Below are 24,620 nucleotides of genomic sequence, written 5' to 3'. Positions count from 1 at the left end.
TGCCCAGAATTATAGGATGGTATTTCATGGAAATAACGGTGGCCTTATCCACCAGCCTGTAAACTATCCTGTGCCACCTTCCTGCAGGAAGGCCATTAAATTAAGTCAAGATTAGAGTAATGCTGGAAAAGCACAGCAGGTCAGGCAGCATCCGAGGAGCAGGAAAATCGACATTTCGGGCAAAAGCCCTTCATCAGGAAGCTTGGAATCTGGATGAGGAGGTAGCGATAAATGATGTTACTCAGCACAATATCAAAGATCCTTGGATTCATCAAATGGAAGCACCAAGACGGGTTCAACAACAACAACCAAGCCATAGCCAAACTATTATATGATGATTTGGAGGTGCTGGTGTTGTACTGGGGTGTACAAAGTTAAAAGTCACAGATAACTAGGTTATAGTCTAACAGGTTTATTTAGAAGCACTAGCTTGCTGATGATTTTGCCCAAAATGTCAATTTTCCTCCTCCTCGGATGCTGCCTGACCTGCTGTGCTTTTCCAGCACCACTCTAATCTTCACTCTAATCTCCAACATCTGCAGTACCCACTTCCATCCATTAAGTGGCAATCAGGGTGAAGTTAGGGACGGCCTGCAGAAAAGGAAGATAGCTCTAAGTAGGATTTCCCAGTTTCCAGTGGGAGGACCGTTAAACTAACTGCCTATGAATGAGGGGTATCCTCTGAAAGCATGCATGTGATTTGCTTTTTGGCATCCTACATGGTGAGGACTTGCCCACTGCTGACAGTCGCAGGATGAAGCCCTTAAGTAGGTATTTATTGCCCACACAAACTGCCCCTTTGTGACATATCAAATTCAAAAGAAGTCCTTCCAACAGAATAAGGACGAAACATGGTGTTCATTGCTTTAATCAAATCCCTCAGTATGGTAAACCATGAAGGCCTGCAGACAATAGTGAACAATATCATTGCACTGAAAAGATGGTCAGGGTCATGTGCCAATTTCATGGCAACCAATGGTGCCTCATCAGATGGCATTCCTGGCATCAATGCCACTAAGTAAGATTTTGTCATGGCCCCAGTCCTATTTGCTATCTGCTTTTTGGTCATTCTCTGTTGTTCACTCAAAGCTAAAAATAGAAGAACATATTTTCAAGACAGATGGAATCTTTTCAATTTACAAAGACTGAAGGCATGCACAAAGGTTACAGCATAGCTACAAAGTGGACATTTGTTTTACAGTTATGGTGTTCTCATGGTGCACACTGAAAGTTCCAGGTTGACTGCTTTTCACAAGCTTCAGATAATCTCAGCCTTACAATGAATTGGAAAAAGATAGATAATTCATACTGATTTACTCCTAGCTACAAAGCCCAAGATCTCAATGTCACAATGCTACCTTTGGAGTATACATTGAAACCTGCAGCCCATTCTAAGTGTTAAAGACTTAACAGCAATCTAGGTTTGTTCAATACATCGCATCAGTTGTATGACACTTTGATCTTTTACTATAATTTCTGTGTCCTATGATCCTGCCCCACTAACTACCTGACGAAGTAGCAGTGCTTCAAAAGCTTGTACTTCTGAATAAACCTGTTGGTCTATAACCTGGTGTTATATGATTTTTATCTTTGGAGTATTGTCTGCAACAATACCAAGTGGATGATGAAGTTGCCTACCACCTAGCAAAAAGCAAGCTTAGCATTGACAGGCTTACCCCAGACATTCAAGATTGTCAAAAATAAAAGATCAAAGTCTACCAGGAAATGTCCTGACAAAGACAAACAACTGGTATCACACAAAGTAATTAAACATGTTGCACCTTCACTGCTGAAGATCAGCTGCAAGTAAACTAACCAGATAAAATCACTCAAAAAGAAGCTCTTACAAGGTGCAGCATACCTTGTATCGAAAACTTGCTAAATAGAGCTCATTTTTGCTGTGTCAGCTGTTTGGTTCATATGGAGGATTCTTGCTTACTGTAGTTAATTTTCTGCTGTTGACTGAGCATGGAAATCCATACCATCACATGTCTGCACTCAAGTATAAAGTTAATCCAAGAGCCTTTAAGTTGAATTGTTTTGCATGGGAAACAAACCCCGGACAGATAAAATGAGAGGTCTCTATCATCATCAAGCAATATCAACATTTGAGAAGAATATGAAAAAAAATTCACTGTTTAGGATCTTGGGAAAGATTGGTTTAGAGTAAGATATCATGGAATTTCATTGTAGCAAGGAAATTGAGACGAAGATCCTTTGGCATGCTTCATTGACAGTTAAGCGAAACAAAATAAGGGATATTATAGAGGTAATGGCCATTATAAGAATAGAGAGAAAGATGGAAGATTGTGATGGAGAGACTAAAATTGAGAGACTCTGATAAGCAATTATTCATGTCCATAAGTGCAGAAGAGGTGATTGAGGAGTCTCCCAAAAGTTTTTTTTCTAAATTCCATGGAATATGCGTGTCTCTGACAAGGCCAGAATTTGTTGACCATTCCTAATTGCCTTTGCAAACGTGGTAGAGCCCTACTGTTGAACTGCTGCAGTTCAAATGATAGGAGTACATCCACAGTGTTATTAAGAAGGAAATTATAAATGACATTTGGAGACAATCGAAGAATGTTGACACTTGAGTTCCATGCCTCATCATTAAAAGCTTGGCTGAAATTAAGAAAGGCATTTCCTGCCAGATCTTTCCTACATGCCCAGAGTCCACCCTGTACACATATTAACCTCAAGGCACTTGTGGTGGGGAAGAGATTGGTGTTCATCTCCTTATGGAATGCACTTTTGCAAAGGAGGTCTGGAGAGAGATGCAGTAGTTTTTGCCTCAGTTCATACCAAGCTGCTCTGTGAGACAGGATTAGGCTCAATAAGCTATCCTCAGGGATGCAGAATGAAAAAGCATCAGCTGCAGTGGAGGACCATCAATTCGGTTCTATGGTTGGCACAGAAATTGCTGGTTTTTAAGTGCAAGAAGTTGTCCTCAATTAGTTTTGCAGACGGGAAAATTCAAAGGTCCAGAACTGCATGCTGAGGGACACACTAATTTAGAGCAGTCGCTGAAGATGTGCAATGGAAAAGGTCATTGCATAAGCCTTTTAAACCACAGTACACTGTGACTGGAAACTGTAGAACCCCATCAGATTATGTGACTTGCAAAGAATGTATATTGTATAACAATTTGTTGAAAATATACTAAGGGACATCAGAATATCACGCAGTGCACAGAGGAATATTTCACATAGAGTCATAGAGATGTACAGCATGAAACAAACCTTTCAGTCCAACTTGGCCATACCAACCAGATATCCTAAACTAATCTGGTCCCATTTGCCAGCACTTGGCCCATATCCCTCTAGACCCTTCCTATTCATACACCCATCCAGATGCCTTTGAAATGTTGCAATTGTATCAGCCTCCACCACTCCCTCTGGCAGCTCATTCCATACACACACCACCCTCTGTGTGAAAATGTTGCCTCTTAGGTCCCTTTTAAATTGTTCCCCTCTCACCCTAAACCTATGCCCTCTTGTTCTGGATTCCCCCACCCCTGGGAAAAGAACTTATCTATTTATCCTATCCATGCCCCTCATGATTTTATAAATCTCTGTGGGGTCACCCCTCAGCCTCCGATGCTCCAGGGAAAACAGCCCCAGCCTATTCAGCATCTCCCTATAGCTCAAATCCTCCAACCCTGACAATATCATTGTAAATCTTTTCTGAACCCTTTCAAGTTTCACAACATCCTTCCGATGGGAGGGAGATCAGAATTACGCATAATATTCCAAAAATGGCCTAACTAATGTCGTATACAGCTGCAACATGACCTCCAAACTCTTATACTCAATACTCTGACCAATAAAGGAAAGCATACCAAACGCCTTCTTCACTATCCTATCTACCTCTGACACCACTTTCAAGGAGCTATGAACCTGCACTCCAAGGCCTCTTTGTTCAGCAACACTCCCCAGGACCTTACCACTGTGTATAAGTCCTGCTCTGATTTGCCTTTCCAAATTAAACTCCATCTGCCACGCCTCAGCCCATTGGCCCATCTGATATCAAGATCCCATTGTACTCTGAGGTAACCTTCTTCGCTGTCCATTACACCTTCAATTTTGGTGTCATCTGCAAACTTACGAACCAAACCTCCTATTTTCACATCTAAATCATTTATATAAATGACAAAAAAGCATTTTGGTACACCACTGGTCACAGGCCTCCAATCTGAAAGGCAACCCTGCACCATCAATCTCTGTCTTCTACCAACGAGCCATTTCTATATCCAAATGGCTAGTTCCCCCTGTAATCCATGTGATATAGCCTTGCTAAATAGTCTACCATGAGGAACCTTGTTGAATGCTTTTCTGAAATCTACATAGATCACATCCACCGCTCTGCTCTCATCAATCCTCTTTGTTACTTCAAAAAATTCAATCAAGTTAATGAGACACATATTCCCCACGCACAAAGCCATGTTGACTATCCCTCATCAGTCCTTGCCTTTCCAAGTACATGTAAATCCTGTCCCTCAGGATTCCCTCTAACAACTTGCCTACCACAGATGTCAGGCTTACCTGTAAATAGTTCCATGGCTTTTGCTCACTACATTTCTTAAATAGTGGCATCACATCATGTTAGCCAACCTTCATCTTCCAGCACCTCACCTGTGACTATTGATGCTGCAAATATCTCAGCAATCACTTTCCTACCTTCCCCCAGGGTTCTATGGTACACCTGATAGGGTCCTGGGGATTTATCCACCTTAATGCATTTTAAGACATCTATTACCTTCTCTCCTGTAATATGGACGTTTTTCAAGATATCACCATCTATTTCCCCAGATCCTTTATATACCATGTCCTTCTCCACAGTAAACACTCATGCAAAATACTCATTTAGTATCACCCCCATCTCCTGTGGTTTCACACATAGGCAGAAATGCTGATCTTTGAGGGACCCTATTCTCTCCCTAGTTACCCATTTGCCCTTAATGTATTTAAAAGCCCTTTGGATTCTCCTTAGTCCTATTTGCCAACACTACCTCATGTCCCTTTTTTGCCCTCCTGATTTCCCTCTTAAGTATACTCCTACTGCTTTTATATCCTCTCAGGATTCATTCGATCTCTGCTGTCTACACCTAACATATGCTTCTTTCTTTCTTTGCACTTCCTGAAATTTCCAATCTGAATTGGTATACCTGATGTGGAAGGCAGTTTATAAATATTATAATCTATTCAATCATATTGAATAGAACAATTGTATGGGGGCAAATTAAAGATTATTGCAAATCGCATAAGATTCAAGTTGAAATTTCTTTTGTAATTATACAAAAATTATGAATAAAATATATTTTTGGGAAAAAAACAAATTATTATGCAGTATCAGTTTTATTTAATGTTAAATTTGACTACTGTTTTTGTTTTCAAAAAATAAGCCTAGAAAAACTCCCAAATACTATAGCTGTTTATTATCACACTTGAGAAGCCTTACAGTATTGAATTCACTTAATGTTATGTTACTCGAATCCAAACATTCTTTTCAATGCACTGCTTCTTTCATGTTATTATGAAGCTTGTAAGTTTTAACTTGCAAAACAGATATTCCTAATTAATTTCTTCTCTAACATTTTTGAGTTCCTACATAAAGATGCAGGAACTCACATATCTCTACACTTTATATGCTCCAAACTCCTGCTACTTTATGTTAAACCAGTATTGGTACTGATTCAAAAAAAAATCAGACAAACTTAGTTACTTATGAGAATGAATATAATTTATTTTCATTATATCATCAATTTATTTTCCTCTTTTTTGATATATTTTCTTTTCCCACACAACCAGTTAATGTGGGCAAGCTTCATTTATTTGTTCTTGAGATTTGAGTGAGATGGCAAGGTTCAATCCTCTTTGTCTTTCTCCTTTCTACAACTGAAGCCTTGCTAGACCACAGAGAGGACATTTAGAGTCAACTATGTAGTGAGAAATGAGGTAAAGATGACAGAGTATTAGGGAGCTATAGATGACAACAACACAATGGATTTTGTCATTTTTATCTGATGCTTTTGTAATTTTAGCATTTACTGCATCTATTTCAGATATTCTTATACAAATTCAGATGTTATAATTAATTATGTTCTCCAACTTTACAGCTTCAAAATGTGACTCGATTTAGATATGGTAAATCTTTATGATGTATACTGTAATATTCCTTAACTTTCAATACATTTTAAAAACAAATGTTAGAATCTCTTTTTGTAGTAATGCTCTTTCCAGTCAACTAATCCAATTTTTGTTTGATAAACCTGGCAAAGTAACTTTCTCCAAATGTCACATTTTAAAGATTTCTTTATAAACAATAATATCTCACCTTAAAAATATCTTTATCAATAATATATTTTTAACTTGAAACCAATATTCTGTGTATTTTTTTAGTGATCAAGAAGCATTTTCATCTAAAATCCATAATAGTCTCAATTTGGCAAAGAATATGAACAATCTGGAATTTTCTATACTCTTGTCACTTTCACTTATACATCAATATAAATTGTGGTGTGAATGTGAAAACCTATGAAATAACTGGCTACAAAAGACCTACTCTCCTGTCATCTGCCCTGCATAGTCAAACCCAGATTATGATTAAGTCAAAAAGTTAATGAATGATGCTATAATAGTTATCACAAATAGTAATGTGGGTATAATAGAAAAAATACTAATAAATATAGTGTTATTGCATTATCAAATCCACATTTTGCCTCACCGGATTGTAAATGGTTCTATTTTACACCTAATTTGAGGGATTGTCTCAAAAACAAAATATTTTAGTCATGATTAGCCCAGTTACTTTGTAGTTTAAAATAACCATTCATAATTGTAGTTGGAGGCCAGAGGGAAAAAAAAACATTTGGTCATGATAGCAAAAGAAGCATGATTTTCTTAAAGCAAATTCAGATCCATGTTAGGACTCTTAAACCATTTCTTAATGTCTGCGTGGCCAAAGATTGTATCAATACCTGAAACATTTCCATCTCCCCAAGTTAATCCCGATGCTGAGTCAAACACTTTTGCATGATTTATTTCTCATACTAGAGAGACACTTATAGCTGTACTACAATTTGCAAATTACTTAATGTAAAATATCACATCCAATGCAAGCTGCAGTGTGATACCATTTATTCAGCATAATAATATTACAGATATCTGGCCTTTGGAGTGTGCTCAGCAATATACCCATCATTAAAATATCTCATTGACATGGGAACAAATGTTATCATTCAAAAGTAAATTGGCATCAAAACTGTTTATTTTGTCCCTTGATCTAGCAGCTGTATCACACTTCGACATTCACAAGCTTTGTATAGATGAGTTTTAAAAATTTGTTTCTCTAAAATCATATACTTAAAAAGTGTTCACGTGCCATTTCTTTTTCCAGAGAATATTTTATTTTAACAAATGTTACCTATTATAAAATAACATGGATGGATCTTGTTACTTGGCTATCTTGAATATAAATGAAAAGTAAAAAAAAAAAATCACTCGCTCTAATCCATTCTATAATCCTTAGGCTGTTCTTCTAAGGTTGCTGTCACTGATCCCTCGCCGTTCACTGCTGCCAGTGAAGAGGTTCAATTACCTGTGGACAAGACAATCTATTAACATTCTGAGTTCTAATGAAGAGTTAGCTCTTTTTGTCTCCATAGATACTGTTAGAGCTGCTGAGTGCTTCCAACATAATTTTTTTTTACGAACATATCGGTTTAATTCCAATTTATACTGAGTTCTGTTCCAGCTTGTTAAAACTGTTGCTTATTTACTAAACTGAATACAGGCTTTAATTATGCCCAAGTTAATTTTCACTTTTCAAAACATCCCAGCAATTGAGCCAGTTACATGTGGCCTTTTGTATTGTTCTTTATTTATTCATTCATTGATTGCATAAGGGTGTTACTAGCTAGGCCAGCATTTACTGCCTATCCCTGATTGCCCAGAGGGCAGTTAAGAGTCAACCATATTGCTGTAGGACTGAGTAACAAATAGGTCAAATCAGGTAAGGATGGCAGTTTCCTACCCAAAGGAAATTAGTGAACCAGTTGGGCTTTTTCAACAATCAACAATAGTCATCATTATCGACGTTTCGGGCAAAAGCATTTCGCTGCTCCTTGGATGCTGCCTGAACTGCTGTGCTCTTCCAGCACCACTAATCCAGAATCTGGTTTCCAGCATCTGCAGTCATTATTTTTACCAAATAGTCATCATTAAGTTAATTCAAGATTTATAAAAATTAAATTCAAATTCCACCAACTATTATGGTTGGATTCAAACCCATGTCCCCAGAATATTACCTGCGTCTTTGGATTAACAGTCCAATAATACCACTAGGCCATTGCCTCCCCCTAGTTCTAGTAGCTATTCAGCTGAGTTCAGTGAGTTAGGATTTCATTCATATGCAATTGATGTTTTGGGAAAATTTCAAGAAAATATTTTACTCTTGCTAACTTTGTCTTTATTCACCATGTAGCAGATTTCCCCACCTTTCATACAGCCATGTTAAATGGCTGAGATATGCACTGGAGAAAATGTACACATTCCATGCATTTGTGAGACTAAAATCATTTTCCTCTGCAAGCGTTTGCACAAATTTTTCACACTAAGAAGTGAATATAATAGTGACATGCTTTAGACCATATAATTCCAACACTTGATAATATCTACCAGAACCTTAGATTCTGCCAAGTATTTATAAATCAAATAATGGAATAATAAATGCAAATACTTTTCAATATACTTATTGTCTTGTAGGCAATGCAATTTTTAATCTAATCTCAATAGATTAAAATTCCAAAAAAACAACTAAATAATTATTTTTATGTTTGCAACTATGGAATTTGTAAAATTTCATACATCTTCATTTAAAGAGGAATGAAATTCAAGCAGAGGAGCAGATATTTTTCATAAACTTGGTCAGCTATTATGCCACACCTCTGGAACGGGACATCTTGAACCTGGCTTTCTGGGACACTACCACTATGCCACAGCAGCCTTAAGAATATTAGATGATGTAACTAAGCACTGTTTCAATTGCATCTGACCCCTAATAATTGGCAGATTTTGAAATTGTGAAGTATGGAATATATCTACCTAAACAAACATAAGATCAATGATTTGGCCTGAAAGAAATTCAAACAAAATGGAGGCTTTTCCAGCTGGTGAAAACTTACTGAAAATTTTCCTAAAGCCAAAGATTTCTGTTACCCCAACAAACATGATTACGATTTAGAGGTGCTGGTGTTGGACTGGGGTGTATAATGTTAAAAATCACACAACACATAAGCTTATAATCCACAACCACCTGATGAAGGAACAGCACTCTGAAAGCTAGTGGTTCCAAATAAATCTGTTGGACCATAACCTGGTGTTGTGTGATTTTTAAAATATGAATACTTTGTGTGATATAACCGAGATGGTACAATGTGAAAATTATACATTGCAAAACACAAGAAACACTACGTTTGGAAGTGTATTATAAATTATGCAGTATAACGTGCAATTACATATAGAACATAGAACATAGAAGAATACAGCGCAGTACAGGCCCTTCAGCCCTCGATGTTGCACCGATCAAAGCCCACCTAACCTACACTAACCCACTATCCTCCATATACCTATCCAATGCCCGCTTAAATACCCATAAAGAGGGAGAGTCCACTACTGCTACTGGCAGGGCATTCCATGAACTTACGACTCGCTGAGTGAAGAACCTACCCCTAACATCAGTCCTATATCTACCCCCCCTTAATTTAAAGCTATGCCCCCTTGTAATAGCTGACTCCATACGTGGAAAAAGGTTCTCACTGTCAACCCTATCTAACCCCCTAATCATCTTGTACACCTCTATCAAATCACCCCTAAACCTTCTTTTCTCCAATGAAAACAACCCCAAGTGCCTCAGCCTTTCCTCATAGGATTTTCCTACCATACCAGGCAACATCCTGGTAAACTTCCTCTGCACCCGTTCCAGTGCCTCCACATCCTTCCTATAGTATGGCGACCAAAACTGCACACAATATTCCAGATGCGGCCGCACCAGAGTCTTATACAACTGCAGCATGACCTCAGGACTCCGGAACTCAATTCCTCTACCAATAAAAGCCAGTCTGCCATATGCCTTCTTCACTGCACTATTTACCTGGGTGGCAACTTTCAGAGATCTGTGTACATGGACACCAAGATCCCTCTGCTCTTCCACACTACCAAGTAGTCTACCATTAGCCCAGTAATCCATCTTTTTATTACTCTTACCAAAGTGAATCACTTCACACTTAGCTACATTGAACTCCATTTGCCACCTTTCTGCCCAGCTCTGCAGCTTCTCTATATCCCGCTGTAACCTGCCATATCCTTCCTCACTGTCTACAACTCCTCCGACTTTCGTATCATCCGCAAACTTGCTCACCCAACCTTCTAACCCTTCCTCCAGGTCATTTATAAAAATGACAAACAGCAATGGTCCCAAAACAGATCCTTGCGGAACACCGCTAGTGACGGCACTCCAAGATGAACCTTTGCCATCAACTACTACCCTCTGTCTTCTTCCAGAGAGCCAATTCCTAATCCAAACCTCCAACTCACCCTCAATGCCATATCTCTGTATTTTCTGCAGTAGCCTACCATGGGGGACCTTATCAAACGCCTTACTAAAATCCATATATACCACATCTACCGCTTTCCCCTCATCTACCTCCTTAATCACCTTCTCAAAGAATTCAATAAGGTTTGTGAGGCACGACCTGCCCTTCACAAAACCATGCTGACTATCCTTGATCACATCATTCTTATCCAGATGTGCATAAATCCTATCCCTTACAATTCTCTCTAAGACTTTGCCCACAACAGAAGTGAGACTCACTGGCCTATAGTTACTAGGATTATCCCTACTCCCCTTCTTGAACAAGGGAACCACGTTTGCTAGCCTCCAGTCCTCTAGCACTACTCCTGTCGACAAAGAGGACACAAAAATCAAGGCCAATGGCTCTGCAATCTCCTCCCTTGCTTCCCAGAGAATCCTAGGATAAATGCCATCAGGCCCAGGGGACTTATCTATTTTCACCCTTGCCAGAATTTCCAACACCTCTTCTCTACATATCTCAAAGCCATCCATTCTACTTATTCGTGCCTCAGTATTCATATCGACAACAATGTCCTGTTCCTGAGTGAATACTGACGAAAAGTATTCATTCAGCGCCTCCCCAATCTCTTCAGCCTCCACACGCAACTTCCCATTACTATCCTTGATTGGACCTATTCCTTCCCTAGTCATTCGTTTATTCCTAACATACCTATAGAAAGCCTTAGGGTTTTCCCTAATCCTACCAACTAAGGATCTTTCATGTCCCCTCCTTGCTGCTCTTAGCTCTCTCTTCAGGTCCTTCCGGGCTACCTTATAACTCTCAATTGCCCCTATTGAACCTTCACGCCTCATCTTTACAAAGGCCGCCCTCTTCCATTTAACAAGGGATTCCAACTCCTTATTAAACCACGGCTCCCTCACACGACCCTTTCCTCCCTGCCTGATAGGTACGTACTTATCAAGGACACTCAATAGTTGCTCCTTGAACAAGTTCCACATATCAATTACGCTCTTGCCTTGGAATCTACTTTTCCAATCCACACATCCTAAGTCATGCCTCAACGCATCATAATTTCCCTGCCCCCAGCTATAACTCTTGCCCTGTAGTACACACTTATCCCTCTCCATCACTAGAGTAAAAATCACCGAATTGTGGTCACTGTCCCCAAAGTGCTCACCTACCTCTAGTTCTAATACCTGGCCTGGTTCGTTACCCAGAACCAAATCCAGTATGGCCTCACCTCTTGTTGGCTTATCTACATATTGTGTCAGGAAACTCTCCTGCACACATTGCACAAACACTGACCCATCTAACGAACTTGAGCTATAGCTTTCCCAATCAATATCAGGAAAGTTAAAGTCTCCCATAACAATCACCCTATTACTGTCACTCTTCTCCTGAATCATCTTCGCAATCCTTTCTTCAACGATTCTAGGACTATTAGGAGGCCTGTAAAAGACTCCTAACAGGGTGACCTCACCTCTCCTATTCCTAACCTCAACCCAAACTACTTCAGATGGCAAATCTTCGTCCATCTTCCTTTCCACCGCTGTAATTATGTATTTAGGCTGAGGTAGATAGACTCTTGATCATTAGGAGAATCAAGGGTTATGAGGAAAGGCAGGAAAGTGAATGTGAAGAATGTCGGATCAGCTATGATCCTATTGAATCCTGCTGCTTCCTATTTATCATGGTCTATGGTCTTGAATAGCTGGTTGCATTACGATTAGTCTGAACGCCAAAATGAGGGAAAAATTGAAACTTGTAGCCAGCAGGACACCTGCTCAAGGCTCATTCATGTTTTTGTTTCTCACCCAAACACCGTTTCCTTTGGCTCTGTAAAATTAACTCTTCTGTCATTCAATCTTACCCTTCTTCCCAACCTATTTCAGACCTTCCTTTTGACCTTGTCCAACTCAACCATTGCTCAAATCCTATTATACTGTAACTTTCCTCAAAACTGATGAAAGGATATTAATTACCTGTGGCATTCTCTTCATAGATGTGTGAGACCTGCTGAGTATTTCGACTATTTTCTGACAATAGCTAGCAACAATAGGCAACTTAAAACCATCCATTGCCAAGATTACAATTGCCCATCTTATCTCTTTCCTTCAGTTATTTTTGGCAAGAAGAAATAGGCACAAGTATACTAAGATGAAATTTCAAAATTTAGACTTTGTCTATCTCTTCTCCTTTGTATACATTTATTATCAGATCTCTTGTAACGTTGCTCAGTGAGGCTTAGAGGTTATAATGGGGTCAAGGGAGTTACATTGAGTAGCAATAGCAGGGGCATTGATATCTTTGCATTGGAGAACCATAAGAAGTGAACTTCATAGATGTGTGAGACCTGCTCACACATCTATCTTGCAGCAAATAAGAGAGAGGTTTCAATACTCAACTTCTACAATGGATAGGAAGGAACACTGACACAAGATCTGCGATCATTGGCAGAGGGACACTCCAATCCTAAAGAATTGGAGAGGAATACCTTAGAATGCAATGGTATTGGGATGGAGGGTATGAAGGAGGGTGAGGAGAGATCTCAAAGAGATTGCAGGGTCTCAGAGTAGTCAGGAGGGAGATCTCAGAATTAGAACGGAGATGGAACAAGAGGGAAATTGCAGGGTCTAAGAGCTTTCTAAACTGTTCGGAAATTTAAAAACATGAATAATGGTAACTATCAGCACTATGGATAATCTCCAGATTCTTTTCCTGAGAAACTGTTCTCATTCATGTTCCATAAACTACATATATAGTTTACTATTATTGGCTTCTGACTACTACAGAAAAGTACTATTTTCTGATGATAAATTCCTTTGTGTATATAGTCTGTTCTGATATAATGCGATAGTTCCATTCCTGTACAATGCCATGTTATAAGAAAATCACCTAATAGCAGCACCATTAAAACCAATGGGACCAGAATTGCATTATAGTCAATATAGGCAAGGAAAGTTTGTGTTCTACAAAGAATGGTATAAGTTCTTCAATCGCGTTATAGCCAATTCACATTTAAGGAATGTGCATTATAGCTGTGCTACTTAGAGACCACTACTGTTTTTCATTTTTTGGTTTGGAACAGTGAGTTGAAGTTAAGAATTGAAGTCTGAACAGCAGCTTGTTTTAAAAGTGGAGAAAACAAAGACTGATATTTTCTTTTGGGAACTGGCCAGGAAGATAACAGTTTAATTAACAACCTAAGGACATGGTAGACAAATCGGCACCAAATTGTTGCTATGCTCAGGGCTGGCAGCTGGTTGGATGTTAAAAAGAGAGCCAGTTCCAACTGGGTTTCGGTAGGAGGCAGTGTAATTTTTGGAAGTTTTCAGAGACTGCTGCTTTGCTTTCTTCTCACACTAGTTTCTCTCCTGTTATCCAACTAGAAAATTACAATTATTTTATTTTCTCTTTCTAATTTATCCCTTAACTGTGTCTGTCCATCTCTGTGAGAGTGGGGTTATGATCAAAGAAACTTGGGTTTTAGATCATAGATATGAATTTGATAACCTTGTTGTTTATCTGTGTTCTGCTAAAGTTGCATTATTAATAATAAATTGGTAATTTTTGTTTAAAGTATAAATTTGGTGTCCCAGATCTATTCATAAACTCTGGTTAGGAATAATTAGGTACTTTAGACAGTTATTGAATATTTTAATTTCACAGTGTTGTGAATTCAGTGATAGTGAGGCTGATTGGTCTGGCTTACTATTCCTGTGTCATAGCATATTAGGGATATGGGCTTCACTGGCTGGTACAGCATTTATAGCTCTGGTTGCCCTTGAGAAAATGATGAGCTGCCTTCTTAATCTGAAGGACTCCATTTGTTGTGGGTAGATCCACAATAGTGTTGGGGAGGGAGTACTAAGGAATGGTAGTATATTTCCAAGTCAGAAGGGTGAGTGGCATGGAGAGAACTTGCAGGTGCTGGTGTTCCCATATATCTGCTGACCTGGTCCTTCCAAATCAGGAATCCTGATGAAGGGCTTTTGCCCAAAATGTCGATTTCAAAGCTCCTTGAATGGTATTGGAACTGTACTCATCCAGGTAAGTGTGGACTAATCTAGCACACTCCTGACTTGTGCCTTCTAAATGGTGAACAAGGCTTTAGGGAGTCAGGAAGTGAGTTACTCACTGCAGTTTTCCCAACCTCTGACCTTCTCTTATAGCCACCATAATTAAATGGCTAGTCCAATTCAGTTTCTAGTCAATGGTAACCAAGAGGATTTTGACAGTAGAGGATTTAACAAGAGTAATGCGACTGAATGTAAGGGGATATTGATTAGTTAGATTCTGTCGTGTTGAAGATGTTCCTTGCCTGACACTTGTGTGGCTCTAATGTTACTTGCTACTTGTCAATATTTGCACATGGTCAATTGGTGTGAGGAAGCACAGTCAGTTCAGAGAGTTTATACATTGGAAGTTGTAGGGGTAGGGTTTATCAGGGGTCAGAGCTGTGGTGGGGATACTGGGAATGTCAGATTGTGCAAATTGGAGGCAGCAGGCTAGGATGCAGGGAAGATATTAATTGTAAAGGGCATAAATTGAACATATAAACGTGGCAGTTGATAGAACATGGGAAGGCAAAGGGTACTAAGGAGGGGGTGTAATCAAGTGTCACTGCCATCCTGACATCAATGGGGGTCATTGCATATCTAAGTCAGGCATAATTAAGCTGTGTGCCTGGGCCTTGGAGTAATGTAGAGTGATGAGCAGTTAAATAAAAGGGAGTTGGGTGGGAATGTAGTGAAGATCAAATCTGACATGGTTGATAGGAAAGGAGTGTCAATGTTTGGAGGGAGTTGGTGGTCACCTAAACCAAGAGGCTGAGCCTCTAACAGCCCAGTCCATGACACAAAACTTGAGTTTCTCTCCCTTCTCAACAAAAACACAAGTGCGCAGTCAAAATGAAAAATACTTGCAACTACGCCGGAGTGGCTGGAGTAAGTGTATTTTTCCCCTCGGGGAAATGGTGCTACTTTTCTGAAATCACATTGGAGCTGCTTTGTTCCTGATACCCCAATAGATCCATACATAAACGTTGTTGTGTTTCTATGGCCACTGCATTAATGATATCCATACAGATGGGTGAGAAATGCATGCACCTGGAAGCCCAGAACCTGGATAATCCTTCAGGGGGTGTAGAACAGCATCATAATGAGGAGTTTCAACCATGGGGGCCTTGATGACATGGCAAAGACGCAGGAGACCCACAAAATCATTGATCTTTTTCCCATGCTGCTACACATTCTTTCTGAGTCTGGAGACACCACTGAACTAAGCCACTGTCTGTGTTCCAGTCAGCTGTGTTTGGTCCTTTAGACTCCTCTGGTAATCGTCAAGGTGGACGATGACCTTCCATCTTGGGCACTCCATCCACCTCCAAGTTCATATCTGGAAAACAGGCTGATAACTTCCCTCTCTGAAACATCTTGAGTTCCTAAGAGGATAGGGTGTGAGGTAGGTGCTGGCTTGTAGCATCTGAATCGATGTGCAGCTGGGCTTTAGACATGGTTTGTACACTGGAAGATCCCGTCACCAGAGGAAGTTTAACCTCTCCTGTCACAATTGCATAAGAAAGCTGCCAAAGAGGCTGATTGTATACCTAATGAGGTGGGAAGTGGAAGATAGTGTGAAAAACAATACTTAGAGTTATGACAAATACCTGCCATGAAACTAACACCGCTTTGCTTCAGACAGTGGCATAGATTCCAAGATATCTATCTCAAGAATTCTCCACAAGCAGTAAAGATAACTTCTGGTAGGCTTTAAGCTGATAAACTTTGCTGAGAGGAATTGGAAGAAAAGAGAGAGGGGGCAATAGGTTGTTGTTCAGGGTGTAGGTTTGCTCGCTGTGCTGTAGGTTTGATATCCAGACGTTTCATTACCTGGCTAGGTAACATCATCAGTGGCGACCTCCAAGTGAAGCGAAGCTGTTGTCTCCTGCTTTCTATTTATATGTTTGTCCTGGATGGGGTTCCTGGGGTTTGTGGTGATGTCATTTTCTGTTTGTTTTCTGAGGGGTTGATAGATGGTATCTAGATCTATGTGTTTGTTTATGGCGTTGTGGTTGGAGTGCCAGGCCTCTAAGGATTCTCTGGCATGTCTTTGCTTAGCCTGTCCCAGGATAGATGTGTTGTCCCAGTCGAAATGGTGGTTTTTTTCATCCGTGTGTAGGGCTACGAGGGAGAGAGGGTCGTGTCTTTCTATGGCTAGCTGGTGTTCGTGTATCCTGGTGGCTAACTTTCTTCCTGTTTGTCCTACGTAGTGTTTGTGGCAATCCTTGCATGGAATTTTGTAGATGACGTTGGTTTTGTCCATGGGTTGTACTGGGTCTTTTAAGTTTGTTCGTTTTTGTTTGAGAATGTTGGTGGGTCTGTTGTTTTCAGGTAAAGCAAATCTTCTCAGTTCAAACATGCAATAGTCTTATCATATTCTCAAATTGGGCCCTGTGATCTCTCTGAACATTCATCACATTGTACGCTACCACCTTTCCTCATAGATGCAAGATTGCTGCTATGTAACCAGTGCCTTTTGTTTAAAAGTCATGATGCATTAATACAGATTCACATAATCTTTTAAGAAAGTTTGGGATCATATCCCTTCATTATATCTACCAGAAATCTTTTTGTCCTTGTCCCACCTACCCCTGACTCAAAAACTAGTTCATCCCCAATTTTCCCTATTTATGACGAAAAGTACTTGACTTGATGGTTAATTGTTTCACCCCACACCTGCTGCCAAATCTGAGTAGAGTCATAGAGCCATAGAGGTGTATAGCAAGGAAGCAGACCCTTTGGTCCAACTCATCCATGCTGACCAGATATCCCAACCTAATCGAGTCCTATTTTCCAGCGCTTGACCCATATCCCTCTATACCCTTCTTATTCATATACCCATCCAGATGCATTGTAAATAGAGTCATAGAGATGTACAGCATGAAAACAGACCGTTCGGTCCAACCCGTCATGCCGATCAGATATCCCAACCCAATCTAGTCCCACCTGCCAGCACCCAGCCCATATCCCTCCAAACCCTTCCTATTCATATACCCATCCAGATGCCTCTTAAATGTTGCAATTGTACCAGCCTCCACCACATCCTCTGGCAGCTCATTCCATACACATACCACCCTCTGCTTGAAAAAGTTGCCCCTTAGGCCTCTTTTATATCTTTTCCCTCTCATCCTAAACCTATGCCGTCTAGTTCTGGACTCCCCAACCCCAGGGAAAAGACTTTGTCTATTTATCCTATCCATGCCCCTCATAATTTTGTAAACTTCTATAAGGTCACCCCTCAGCCTCCGACGCTCCAGGGAAAACAGCCCCAGCCTGTTCAGCCTCTCCCTGTAGCTCAGATCCACAAACCCTAGCAACATCCTTGTAAATCTTTTCTGAACCCTTTCAAGTTTCACAACATCTTTCCGATAGGAAGGAGACCAGAATTGCATGCAATATGCCAACAGCAGCCTAACCAATGTCCTGTACAGCCACAACATGACCTCCCAACTCCTGTACTCAATATTCTGACCAATAAAGGAAAGCATACCAAACACCTTCTTCACTAGCCTATCTACCTGTGACTCTACTTTCAAGGAGCTATGAGCCTGCACTCCAAGGTCTCTTTGTTCAACAACACTCCCTAGGACCTTATCATTAAATGTATAAGTTCTGCTAAGATTTTCTTTCCCAAAATGCAGCACCTCGCATGTATCTATATTAAATTCCATCTGCCACTTCTCAGCCCATTGGCCCATCTGATCAAGATCCTGTTGTAATCTGAGGTAACCTTCTTTGCTGTCCACTACACCAATTTTGGTGTCATTTGCAAACTACTAAGTATATCACCTACGTTAATATCTAAATCATTTATATAAATGACAAAAAGTAGTGGAGCCAGCACCTTGTGGCTCTCCACTGGTCACAGGCCTCCAGTCTAAAAAACAATCCTCCACCACCACCCCGTCTAGTTCCATGGCTAGTTCTCCCTGTATTCCATGAGATCTACCCTTGCTAACCAGTCTCCCATGGGGAATCTTGTCGAACACCTTACTGAAGTAGTCCATATAGATCACATCCACCGCTCTGCCCTCATCAATCCTCTTTGTTACTTTTTCAAAAAACTCAATCAAGTTTGTGAGACATGATTTCCCACGCACAAAGCCATGTTGACTATCCCTAATCAGTCCTTGCCTTTCCAAATACATGTACATCCTGTCCCTCAGGATTCCCTCCAACAATTTGCCCACCACCGACGTTAGACTCACCCGTCTATAGTTGCCTGGCTTGACTTTACCACCTTTTGAAAATAATGGTACCATATTAGCCAACCTCCAGTTTTCTGGCACCTCACCTGTGACTATCGATGATGCAAATATTTAAGCAAGGTGCCCAGCAATCACTTCCCTAGCTTCCCACAGAGTTCTAGGGTACACCTGATCAGGTCCTGGGGATTTATCCACCTTTTTGTATTTCAAGACATCCAGCATTCCTCCTCTGTACTATGGACATTTTTCAAGATGTCACCATCTATCTTCTCACATTCTATATCTTCCATGTCCTTCTTCACAGTAAACATTGATGCAAAATACTCATTTAGTATCTCCCCCATCTCCTGCGGCTCTGCACAAAGGCTGCCTTGCTGATGTTTGAGAGGCCCTATTTGCTCCTCAGTTACCCTTATGTCCTTAATGTATTTGTAAAAACCCTTTGGATTCTCTTTTGATAGCTATTTGCCAAAGCTATCGCATATCCCCTTTTTGTCCTCCTGATTTCCTTCAAGAATACTCCTAATGACTTAATACTCTTCGAAGGATTCACACAATCTCTTCTGTCTCTCCCTTACAAATGCCTCCTTCTTTTTCTTAACCAAATCCTCAATTTCTCTAGTCATCCAGCATTCCCTACATCTATCAGCCTTTCCTTTCACCCTACCAGGAATATACTGTCTCTGGACTCTCGTTATCTCATCTTTGAAGGTTTCCCATTTTCCAGACAAACCTTTAACTGCAAACATCTATACCCAATCAGCTTTCAAAGCTTCTTGCCTAATACCATCAAAATTAGCCTTCCTCCAATTTAGAACTTCAATGGTTAGATCTGGTCTATCCTTTTCCTTCACTACTTTAAAACTAATAGAATTATGATCATTGGCCCCAGAGTACTCCCCCACTGACACCACAGTCACCTGCCCTGCCTTATTTCCCAAGAGTAGGTTAAGTTTTGCACCTTCTCTAGTCGGTACATCCACATACTGAATCAGAAAACTTTCTTGTACACCCTTTGACAAATTCCTCTCCATCTAAATCCTGAACACTATGTCAGTCTCAGTCTAGGTTTAGAAAGTTAAAATCCCCTACCATAACTACCCTATTATCCTTACAGATAACTGAAATCTCCTTACAAATTTGTTTCTCAATTTCCCATTGACTATTAGGGGATCTATAATAAAATCCCAATAAGGTGACCATCTCTTTCTTATTTCTCAGTTCCACCCAAATAACTTCCCTGGATGTATTTCCAGGAATATCCTCCCTCAGCACAGCTGTAATGCTATCCCTTATCAAAAATGCCACTCCCCTCCTCTCTTGCCTCCCTTTCTATCCTTCCTACAGCATTTGTATCCTGGAATATTAAGCTGCCAGTCCTGTCCATCCCTGAGCAAGACTACTCGGACCCTTTGGCATCATGGTAGCCCACAAACCCACCAACACACTAAAACAGCAGCTAATAAACTTGAAAGACCCTATACAGGCAACAAGCAAAACTAATGTCATTTACAAAATACCTTGCCAAGAATTATAACAAACACTACATTGGACAAACAAACAGAATACTAGCCACCAGGATACATGAATATCAACTAGCCACAAAAAGACATGACCCACTCTCACTCGTATCCTTATATACAGGTAAGGAAGGACACCACTTCGACACATCAATCCTAGGACAAGCCAAACAGAGACATGAACAAGAATTCCTAGAACATGGCATTCCAACCAGAACTCTATCAACAAACACATTGAGTTGGACCCCATTTACCACCCCCTGAGAAAAGGAACAGGAAATGATATCACCATAGGAAATGATATCACTAACCCAAGGCAATTCAACCATATAAATAGAAAGTGGGCTACACCACCAGTGCTTCATCCAGAGGCTCACTGAAGATGTTACCTAGTATGGTGATGAAACATCTGAAAATGAACCTTCCAGCTCAGTGAGCAAACGTACATCCAGATATGAAAGATTGTGCAGGATCAGCATCATTGGTGTTTTGGTCATCGTATCTGAGACAGGGTGTTCTGAGTATGGAGGGAGTGCAACAAAAGTTTACTAGACTGATTTCTTAAATGGCAGGACTGATGTATGTATCAGTTCGGACTATATTCACTGGAGTTAAGAAGAATGAGAGAGAAATCTCAAAAATCTATAAAATTCTAACAGGACTGAACAGGGTAAATGCAGGGAGGAGATTTCTGATGCCCAGAGAGGCCTGAACCAGGGAACATAGCGTAAGGATATAGGTTAGGTCATATTGAACTGAGGAGAGGAGAGATTTCTTCACTCAGAGAATGGTCAGCCTGTGAACTTCTCAACCACAGAAAGTGGTAGAGTATAAAATATTGCATGTTTTGAGAGGAGATAGATATAGTTCTTCGGCTAAAGGGATCAAAGAAAATGGGGCACAAGTGGGAACAGGTTACTGTGTTGGTTCATCAGCCATCACCATATTGAATGGCATAGCAAGCTAGAAGGACTGAATGGCCTCCTCCTGGTCCTCTGCTCTAGGTTTCTATCATTGATGGTAAAGGCTTTTTTGGTCCTGGACATTTTTATATTCCTATTGTGTGATCAGCCTCTTTATTCTTTGCAATGCTTGTGAAATTTTCAATGACCTTTGAAAAGGTGACAACCAACTTTGCATTCGGCGTTGCATGTTTGATTTTGCTAGTGAATTATACAGATAAAATTAAGTTTTAAAATACTTTTTCAGTACATCTCAATATTGGAATATGCTCATTTATTATGATTTCAGATTGATTGGACACTAGGTATCTTCTTTTCCAATCATACCAACAAACATCCATTCATCTCACTCTGAACATGATCATTTGTCCATGCATAAGTCAGCAAGTTACACGTCGATGTCATCAGCAATATAAACTATTAATGGTGTATTTTTCTCCATACCATGTATATCTTATGATGCTGTAAAGAGACTCCTATAGAAATTCCCCAGTCAAATGAGATCCCAACCCAGCAAATTCCATGTTCATTTATCATTGTCTTCTGCTTTTCATTACTAAATGTGTCCAGCTGCCTAATTTGTCATTAATTTATTTTAAATTCTGAGAAACAAATCTTCATCAACATGTCTGAAAATTGAAGGTTTTTGTACAGTATTAGCACTTTATAACTTAGTTAAAACTTGGTGAATCCCTGTAGATTTACAAGATAAAGGTATTTGTAAAAGTCTATTGATTGCTTTCACATTGTCTGATATTAAAGTTAACACTGATCGTGATAGATCCAGATCAGGGAAGCCACTTACATCAGTTCCCAGAATAAAAGAGCTATGTTCTTTTGTCCTCTGACTCCTGACAGAATCTATGTTTTTCACTCTCGCCATCGAACCCAAAGGTTCACTCACAGTGTTTATCACTCTCTGATGAGAAACATAAAACAGGAGTAGGCCACTCAGCCCATCAAGCTTACTCTCTCCCCTTGTTATGATCATAACTGATCAAACATGTCAATGCCTTTCAATGACACTATCCCCATAAGCCTTTATGCCACTGGTAATTAGAAATCTGTCAACCAGTACTTTAAATAAACTCAAAGACTGGGCTTCCACAGTTCTCTAGGGTACAGGATATGAAAGATCACTGCCTTCTAAGTAAAAACAAATTATTTTCATTTCAGTCTGAAATGGCACCTCCTTTATTTTTATATTTTACTCCCTGGAACTAGACTCCTCAACCAGTGGAACTATCTTTTCTGTGTACCCTGTCTATCTCTTTTAATATTTTGTATATCTCAATTAGATCACTTTTCATTCTTTGAAACTCTAGAGAAAACAGGTTCAGTTTGTTCCTGAGCATACAGTGTCTTTGTGTTAGCATTAAAATTAGAGTTGTTACTGCAGTCAAGGTGCAGTACTGAAGTGCAGTAGTGTCCTGTGCGTGGATCAGAAGTGTGCTTTGAAGGTTCATTAGAGGATGACACATATTAGATGCCAATATCCATGGAAATGCGATGCGTGTGGCCAATGTCTATGGAATGTGTCCTGAGATATTGGTGCCAATGTCCAACATGGAGGTTGTTTGGAGCAAGTAGCGAGCTCAGTCCACAACTCTGGTTTCCATATCGGGTCTTCCCAATGTCAGGTTTGTTGAGCAAGTTTGGTAAGGTCCACAACCGAGATATTAATGAATTTGGAACGTGATTACTGATACATTGTCTATCTATACAGTCACTTCCTTCAACATTCTAGAATGTAGACTGTTAGGTCCCAGGCACCTTTTAACTTTCAGCTCCATTAAGTTCTGCAATATAATCATCATACAAATATTAATTTCTTTCAAATCCTGATTCTCTATGGATCTCTAGTTTTTGGAAAGGTATAGTATCTTGTTCAGTGAAAACAAACACAAAGTAATCATCTTACTTGTCTGATTTTTGTTTAGTCCCCATTATAAATTCCCCTGACTCTGCTTTTAACGGACCCACATTTATTATCCAAACATTTCCTTTTTTACATATCTGTATAAGATTTCATAGTCCATTTTTGTGAGGTTGCTTCATATTTATTCCTTCTGATCAGTTTTTTGGTCCTCCTTTACTGGGTTTTAATAAATTCCCAATCCTTAGATTTATTATTATATCTAGCCACTTTATAAGTCTTTTCTTTTAATCTTATCTTAATTTTATAAACCATAATTAACTTACTATTTTTGAGTTTTTGCACCTGGAAAGAATGTATAGTTGCTCTAAGCCATGTAATAGTTCTTTAAAGGCTGTCCATTGCCAATGTACAACCACGCCTTTTAATATATTTTCCCAATCCATCTCAGTCAATTTGTACCTTGTGCTTTCATAATTTCCTTTCATCAAATTTAACACATTTGCTTGAGACTGCATTCAAACATAATGTAAGATTCAGTCATCTTGATTAATGATGTTCTGCTGATATCAATACCAAATTTTCCTGTCATTTTGTTTTATTCATTCTTTGAATCAGAGCATTTGTTGCCATCCTTACATACTTTTAGGAGGGTCATGTCATGGCCCATTGCCTCTTAGAGCTGTCCAGTTTCTGGAGGTGTGTGCACTTCAATGGTTTTGTTTTTCACTCAACCAAATTAAGAAACAGCGATAGAATTCTAAGTCAGAGTGATGCATAGCTTGAAGGTCCAGTGACAGGGCTGGTGTTCCCATGCATCCAATATCATTTCCCTTCTAGTTGGTTAGAGTTCTCCAATTTTGAAGGTGCTGTCAAAGGATACTCAGTGAGTTGTTGCAATGCATCTTGTATATGATACGCACAGCTGCCATTGTGCTCAGGAAGTGGAGAGAGTGAATGTTTAAGGTTGTGGTTGGGATACCATTTCCAAATTGCTATTTTGTCTTGCATTGTCTGGATGACCATAGCCTGGTCATCCAGTGTATCCTCTTTTTCTGATAAACCCTGAATGTGTGTTCCAGATTAACTTTGCCTACACTATTTAATATCTGCATACTCTCATAAAGTTCCCTATCATCTCTTTTAAGAATGGACTGGCATCCCTGGCACTGATGCCATCTGTGAAAATCCATTACGCTCTCACTCAAGCACTGTTAGTCCTGAGCTGCCCTACACAGCTAAAGTTATTTGTCTTGGAGGTCCTGGTGGATAGTGTGATGCACAGCAGAAGTGGTGTCTTCCCAGGACCAGCAGTGGAGGCCATGACATTAAACTCTGCCAACCTGGTCCAATGTTGCTATCCGGAGCAATGCCTGTTCAAGATATTCCCTGTTTTTCC

At 39.8% G+C, this 24,620-nt stretch overlaps 1 protein-coding gene across 3 annotated transcripts in view; it reads right to left on the bottom strand.

Moving 5' to 3' along the window:
- The window catches only part of LOC140489439 (uncharacterized), a 107,321-nt gene that overhangs the window by 33,101 nt on the left and 49,600 nt on the right, over nt 1–24,620 (bottom strand). Inside the window, exon 6 of one of the 3 annotated variants that reach the window (XM_072589003.1) lies at nt 7,125–7,599. The exons of the other annotated variants lie outside the window; for them this stretch is intronic. Within the exon in view, the coding sequence (XP_072445104.1) occupies nt 7,570–7,599 (30 nt within the window). The 3' untranslated portion in view covers nt 7,125–7,569. Of the gene's footprint in view, nt 1–7,124; nt 7,600–24,620 lie in introns of those variants that run through there. 3 annotated transcript variants of the gene reach the window in all.

Source organism: Chiloscyllium punctatum, chromosome 18 (genome assembly GCF_047496795.1).
Source record: "Chiloscyllium punctatum isolate Juve2018m chromosome 18, sChiPun1.3, whole genome shotgun sequence".
Lineage (NCBI taxonomy): Eukaryota > Metazoa > Chordata > Chondrichthyes > Orectolobiformes > Hemiscylliidae > Chiloscyllium > Chiloscyllium punctatum.
The sequence above is the reverse complement of the archived record's forward strand: the minus strand, read 5'-3'. Positions and strand labels throughout refer to the sequence as shown.